The sequence below is a fragment of the Gambusia affinis genome, linkage group LG01 (genome assembly GCF_019740435.1).
Source record: "Gambusia affinis linkage group LG01, SWU_Gaff_1.0, whole genome shotgun sequence".
NCBI classification, from domain to species: domain Eukaryota; kingdom Metazoa; phylum Chordata; class Actinopteri; order Cyprinodontiformes; family Poeciliidae; genus Gambusia; species Gambusia affinis.
This window is the reverse complement of record NC_057868.1, coordinates 42,086,043-42,093,196: the sequence shown is the minus strand read 5'-3', so window position 1 is coordinate 42,093,196 and position 7,154 is coordinate 42,086,043. Positions and strand designations below refer to the sequence as shown.

At 39.6% G+C, this 7,154-nt stretch overlaps 2 protein-coding genes across 2 annotated transcripts; both read right to left on the bottom strand.

Annotated features, from left to right (window-relative positions):
- LOC122830086 lies at window positions 1-4,062 on the bottom strand. Its single transcript, XM_044115145.1, has 5 exons — window positions 2,897-4,062; window positions 2,674-2,808; window positions 2,510-2,572; window positions 2,276-2,413; window positions 1-1,731 (listed from the first exon to the last, which is right to left on the bottom strand). Exons 1-5 carry the CDS (start codon window positions 3,017-3,019, stop codon window positions 1-3), a joined length of 2,190 nt encoding a protein of 729 aa, XP_043971080.1. The 5' UTR covers window positions 3,020-4,062.
- Window positions 4,063-4,141: 79 nt separating this feature from the next.
- On the bottom strand, window positions 4,142-6,449 carry LOC122836271. Its single transcript, XM_044126097.1, has 9 exons — window positions 6,099-6,449; window positions 5,940-5,999; window positions 5,821-5,856; window positions 5,663-5,723; window positions 5,470-5,576; window positions 5,108-5,380; window positions 4,919-5,012; window positions 4,670-4,737; window positions 4,142-4,585 (listed from the first exon to the last, which is right to left on the bottom strand). The coding sequence occupies exons 1-9, from the start codon at window positions 6,174-6,176 to the stop codon at window positions 4,295-4,297; spliced, it is 1,068 nt and encodes a 355-aa protein (XP_043982032.1). The 5' UTR covers window positions 6,177-6,449; the 3' UTR covers window positions 4,142-4,294.
- Window positions 6,450-7,154: the final 705 nt, after the last annotated feature.

Sequence of the window (7,154 nt, the reverse complement as noted above, 5' to 3'; positions counted from 1 at the left end):
CTACATATTCTTGGTATATTTATCTCGTTTGCAGTGCTTTACTTGATTGGGGAAAAGAGCTCTGTGGCACACGGTACAAACATATGTGGGTCCGTTTTGAATGTTCTTATAAAAGTTTTGTATCGCAGCTTTCATTTTGTCACTCATCAGAGGGCGTGGAGTTTCAAGGTGGAAGCCTACATTTCGTTTGTACTTTCTTCTGATTCGCAAAGCATGTTGCAGTGTTAAATTTTTGGAAAGTGCTTCTCTGGATAGTTTTCCTCTTCTGTTGGCAGCACATTTTTTATTATGTTTGACCCGATAAGCAGACTCACTATGATACTTCACCTTCATATATTCACGCATTGTTTTTTTGTGTTGACTTGTGAAGACCGGATTGCTTCTGAATCGATTCCTATTGTGTGATTTTTGTCTGCTTCTGAAGACTGGATCGTTTCTGAATCGATTTCTGATGTATGATTTTTGTCTACTTCTGAAGACTGGATCGTTTCTGAATCGATTCCTAATGTATGCTTTTTGCGTGTTTCTAAAGACAGGGTCATCTCTGAACCGTTTCCTTATATACTCAGCCATGTAAGCTTTATGATTGGCTCTGAAGCTGCGGACAAAGTTGAATCTGTACATAACGTAATTTATTTGTCTCTTCCGAAAAGATGCATCTGTCCTATATCTATTTTTGATCTGATCCTTCCTCTGTGCTTGATGAAGAATGTATGTTTCTTTTAAGGCCTGTAGTTTGTTGGTCCTAAATGTTGGAGATTTTATATATCTGTCTTTTTCATATGCACTTTTTTTTATTTTTGTTTTTACATTCTGTCCCTGCTGCGCTTTAACCCTGTCTCTAATCTTTCTTCTCTTGGCTTTTGATGCTTTTGACAAATTTGGAACAGTTGGAGCTGTCTCCTCTAAAACGTTTGCGACTTCCCTAAGCCAAGGAGGCATTTCCTCTTCAGAGATGCTCTCTGGTTTGAAAACAGTTGGATTTACATTTGGGCCTCCAGGTGAAACATTCTGAAAGGCCAAATCTTGAGAAGAATTTGGCCTTTCAGAAGGGTCGTCATTGTCCCTGACAAAACCTACTGGCACAAACTCATAGGTGGCATTGGGACCGCGGTTTCGAAAGAGCTTCAGCAGATGGTTGACCATGTCAGACAGTTTGCAGAAAGTCATCATTACTGCAGTTCCACTGGGATGGGGCAGGCCTGCTGAATTTCTTGAGTGGGAATCAAAAACTCCAAACCGACCGCTTCTGTCCCTGAAAACTGCAATGCACTCTGGAGTCACCAAAAGAAAAGCATGGGTGACATTTTCCGACAGACATTCCAGTTGCAGGGCAAGAGGCAAACCCAATTGTCGAGATCCTTGAGGGCTCCCGCTACCAGCAAAAACATGACCTACCCTTAAACCAGTTGTGTGTACAGCATAGATGTTCCTGTCAGTCAACACATGGTCAGGCATCTCTTCAAATGTCAAGTGATTGTCACGAAACGTTCCATCACTGATCAGTTGCTGTTTAACGCCGACATAAAGTTGGTCTCCTTTTTCAATCACTCTGTCAAGCAACACTGTGTCAAACTGCAACCCCTCATTGTGGTAAGCTAAAAATGTGAGTGCCATGCATGTGCACTGGTGATTGCGGGAAAATGCAGCATACCTTTTGTCGGCTTGAGAATGTGAGGCACTTACCGACAGGACAGGTGGACCGCTGATCCCGGGTTCCAGCGCAGAAGCCTGTCACATTAAAAGAAAAAAAGTCAGTATTTATACAAATGTTCACCTGATGACTATCTACCACCAATTAGGCCAGTTGTACACAAGTATTTTGTAATTGAGTAATCAATTATTCAGGTGATAAATAAATTAATTGAAATACAATTTTGATAAACATAATGGTAAATACTATTATTACAACAGTATTGGATCAGTTTTCAATATAAATACATATGTTCATATTTGTGCATCTAAAATTTGTTTTTCTGTACTTCAGAAATTAATCTGTTAACAATATTAGCTCACTTTTTTAGCCAATCTGAAAAAACAAAAATTTTGAAATTATATTCAATTTAATAAAAAAGGCACAAATAATAATTCAGCACACCCACAAAGTTAAAAACCGGAAAATACACTTTTTAATATATATAAAATCACTTTGCACAGTGCTCATTTGTAGCTTTTGTGCATGACAATCTTTGACATCTTCGTCATACACAGAACAACATATGTCAACTTTCTCCACAACGCATTTGTTGTGACTGAGATGGTAGGAAGGAGTTACCTGGCAGCTCCCATCCCGGACATGGTCCTCCAGCGGCACGGAAGAGGACTCGGTAGGGGCCTCGACGTCCATCGGGGGGACCGGACTCCGTGCCTGGCGACGAGCTGGCGTGGTGGTCTCTCTCGGCGCTCCCTCCATCTATAAATCAACAGAAGCTATCAACTTGGTGCAAACTGAAAATATATATTTTATTATCTTAAAGACTGTGATATATTTTCTGAAACAGTGTCACACCTGCCGCTCCACCGGATTCAGCTTGGAGGGATCGGAAATTGGACGACGCCTCGGACTCGTCTTCTAATAAAAAAATAGAAGAAATTATATAATTGTTAAAACAAACTGTGGCACATCAAATTCAAATGATTATTTTAAAAATAAAATAAAATAAAATAAAATACCTTCTTCCTCGTCGGAGAACATGTAGGTATCGGAGCGTCAAGGCCAGACGCAGGAACGATCCGGTCCATCTCCTCCAGCAACGTTGGGCTGAACCACACAGGATTCGGGGGGATGGAAGAATCCAGCAGGTCTCCCTGTAAAATAAAAAAAAATAGCTTAAAATAGATTCATTTGTACACCGAGGACACCACTTGTTTTGCTCTGAGGTAAAGAAAATCATACCTGTTGGTCAACCATCCTCCCAGTGGCCTGTGGATAGCCATCACCACCCTGGCCCCCGCGAGGCAACTGTAAACAATGAAAAATTATATTCAGTGGAAGCAAGGTATATACATATATTGTCATTTTTAACAAACTTTGATTTTACCTTTGCATTTCCTCAAAAGAAATTATCTTAGTGTTTTGTGTGGTATTTCCTCCAGCACAACCTAAACTGTCACTTTTTTCTCTTTTGGATAAACTGTTACTATACATACAGGAGTTACAAAAATTTCAAGTTGGAAAATGTTTATTTTGTTACTGTGAAACTCACAAAGGGATTCTACCTTAACTCCTGGAGTTTACCATGGCTGGAAGCTGCTTACTAGCTGGTGGGGGAGTAGCTCTTCCTCTACCCCTGGTGATCGACTCCTTACAGCTGTACAGCGCCGCCATTCCTCTGCTTGGACCTCTGAGTACCTGCCTCTGACCCTACCATTACCTCATTTTACCCTTTATGCCTCAGATTATCTACATTTCTAATAAAACTGCCATCATCATCATTTTAATCTTCACTGTGCCTCACAATATGGCTCCAAGTTTCCCTCTTTGACTTCAAGTTAAAAAAATAGCAAACCTGGCTGCTGCACATTTATTAGTTACACAATTTTTCATATACAATAACCAGACTGTGAGTGTCTTTTCTCCAAGTTTTTCCTGGACTCATTTATAGATTAAAATAAGTGTGCGCTTGTTATTTTGTCTATTTATTTTATATTTAGTCACATTTTTAAACTACTTACAATATCACAGTTACGTATACATTTTCATAAATTTTATATTGCTTATGATTTCATTTGTATTAACTAATATTTACACCTTGGATGATCCACCTTTTCAGCAAATAAGCAATTTCCCCTTCGACATCAATAAAGTATATTTGATTCTACAAACTACATATAAATTATGAAGTGTGTGTGACACCAATCAATATCACTGTCTCACTGTTTTTGCCATTACTCTGGTACCACTTCTCACAGTTGCTCTTTTCACCATTACTTGCACAAGTTTCCCCCATTTTGTAGCAACAAAATACAGCTCATACTTATTGTTTGAAGATGAGATTTCAAATAACAAAGGGATGTCATGTTTCATTTCATATTTTATGTTTGTAAACTAAAAATAGGTGGTTTTTGACATTTACATGATCTTTATATATATATATATATATATATATATATATATAAGACTTAATTATATTAGCATAACTCCACTTTTACTTGCCCTCAAGACAATTAAAGAAACTTGTATGTTGTTTATAATCTGCACTTTAAAGAAAAGTTGAAATGGACACTCAGGGAGGCAGACACAAAACAGACACGTTAAAAAGTCAAATATACACATTCATGGATTCTTAAAGAATTAAATATGCAAGATTTTGCTTAAATCAACTAAACATGTATCCAGTACCTTACGGCCACCAACCACAGTCCAGGCGAAGGGGTCCAAACGACGCGGAGCAGCGACCTCGCCAACCACAACCAGCCGGGGCAGGGGACGTCTCACCGCGGGGGGGGATGCCGTCCCAGGGGGGGGAGGAGCCAACATCACAGGAGCTGGAGATTTCGGTGCACTTAACTCAAGTTGCGAAGAGACCGCCGCCTCAAGCAACTGAGAAAGGACCTCCATCCCAGGACGATCGCTCAGATGAACCTGAAGATATAAACATATTTTATAAAATACAGTACACCTAAATAACATTTTTACAATACAATTATAAAAATCAATTCAACTTACGCCGTCCCTGCTCCACAAGGCTAGGCTGCTCAACGGGAAGTGTTCAGTGACAGGCAAGTACCGAACACCTAGACAGAAAAAAAGAAAAATGTCATTCTTAATGTCAGTCACACTAACAATCTCGTAATTTGAGAAAAGTAGATACAAAAGGAAAAATAAATAATTTTTTCATACATCTGAACCCTGAAAACTATAAAACATTAATTTGCTGAAGTTTTACTCTAAACACAAATTGTGTAAGTCACTTACCTCTCTGAGCAGCCACACGTTGAAACTCCTGCCGCAGCAGCTGTTGCACACTTTCCTTCACGCCAAGGCGTGGGGGAAAGTCCACAACGACCACCTGTAAAAATTGAGACAAATAAATGAACAAATTAACATATGCCAGGTTTTCTGATATATTTGATTATGGATAAATGCAGTGGATATTATACTTACATTAGCAGAGAGGTTGCAGACGGTACGCAACAAAGCGTCAAACGCCGCTCCGGCCTCCACGAAGGTCCTGCTGGCGGTCAAGTTGTTACTTGGGGCCAGAAGACAGATCACCTCGGGGGGCCGAGGCAGAACTGCATCCAGCACCTCAAGCCGCAACTCTTCCGCAGAAGCTCCGGGAGATGCAAGCATCCCTAAGGAGAAGTCGCCCTTTGGCATGGTAGAATACCCATCCACAATAGCACGCAGATGGGAATCACCAACCAAAAGAGCAAACTGAAAAATAAAAACAAACATTAAGGTTTTGCTTATAGAGTTTTATCATTCAAACCAAGATTTGTGTATGAAATCGATAAAAAAAGTACCTTCTTCTCCAGAGCCTCGGCAGTAGGCAGAACCAACTTGCAGCTCCGTCTGGTCACCCGGGAAGCTGGCCACGTCTCCACGCGATGGCGACGCCCCGTCCCACGACCTGTTTAGAGATGTGCATTTATCAAGATTAGGATTTAATGGCTTTGAAAATTTAACAAGAAAACAACAAAGATCTGATATACATACGCGACTCCGGAGAAGTCGACTGCCCACGGGGCTCCTCGTCCTGACGAACCACGGGCGACATCTGCAAAAGAATTATTTAAAAAATGTTTAGATTAAGTACAAACATAACTGGATTGGGCTATTCTACATAAAAGAAACTGAACTTGTCATGAACATACCTGGTAGGGCAGGCCACCCTCCAGCAGTCGGGACGTCTAAAGACATAAATAAAATGAGTAAACCAAATGACTGTTATCATCCAACAATAAGTTACTAAAATATAAAATGACAGCCTTACCTTCGTCGGCGGAGACCGAGTCGGGTTCCAAGCGCTGGGTGCGAGCGGTGGTGTCCCAGGCTATAAACACAGAAATGATTATAATCATGCTTAAAGTCCAAAGTACAGTAAAAACTACTGTTAGACAAAAACAATTACTGCAATTTGTAATTGATATACCTCGGCGACGACCGGCACACTCTCCAGCTTCCTCCATCTCACCTTGGCCGCCTCGGAGCGCCGTCCCCTACGGGGCATCCTGTAAGACCACAGTAGAAAAAAAGAAGACACCTGGGGGGGGAAAGGCGGTTATTTAAATGTGTGTGTGTGTGTGTGTGTGCGTGCGTGTAACTGAATGTTACTATGTGCAAAAGAACTTGTCTGAATATGTAGATAAAATATGTGTCTGTAGGATAAAGAGGTCTGAGATGATGTGGTGATGCAGAGGTGAGAATCGCAGCAGGCAGCAGTGGAAAACTTCCAAATCGCCAAGTCTCGCACAAGAGAAAAGCTGTAAATACAAGAAAAATAAATTTCAATTAATAAAGGATTGTAAAAATATATATTTTTAAAAAATAGGTTGTTTTTTTTCTTAATATAAGGACAAAGTTCAAAATATTCTGAGGCTTCTAAACAGGACCAATATAATTTTCACAAATGGTGTAAACATCCGCATTTTACAACTTGGTCAAAAATGTAATTAAAAAAACAGATTAAACAAATAAATCTAACAGGTTTGTCTTATGCAAATTGAATAAATAAACTTTAACCAAATTAACCAAGTCATTTACTATATAATCATCCAACTCATCCAATCCCAATGTATGACTGTATATCACATAGAGAAATACGAAAAAAACTTACGAGACTTAAAAACACTGCAACATTTAATTATTTAGCTTCCTGTGGGTCTAAAACATTTATCTTCACCTTTACAAATTCCCTTTGTGTGATTTATGGTGACTTCCGCAGCAAACCGGAACCATCATTTGTTTACATGTTAGCAACTCGCTAACCGGCTTTCGTCAAAGGTCTTACACACAAAATAAACCTAGATATTTTATTTTGTCATTCCTGGGCCAAACATAATGATACAATCTCAGATCATGAACTTATTTTATTAAATTCAAGCTAAAATAAAATGGCTAAGTTTGATTAGTCCATCAGAACCAGAACCGCTGCGATGTTCTCGTTGCTGTTGAGTCACGCTAAAATCAACAGATAAATGACTGCAGG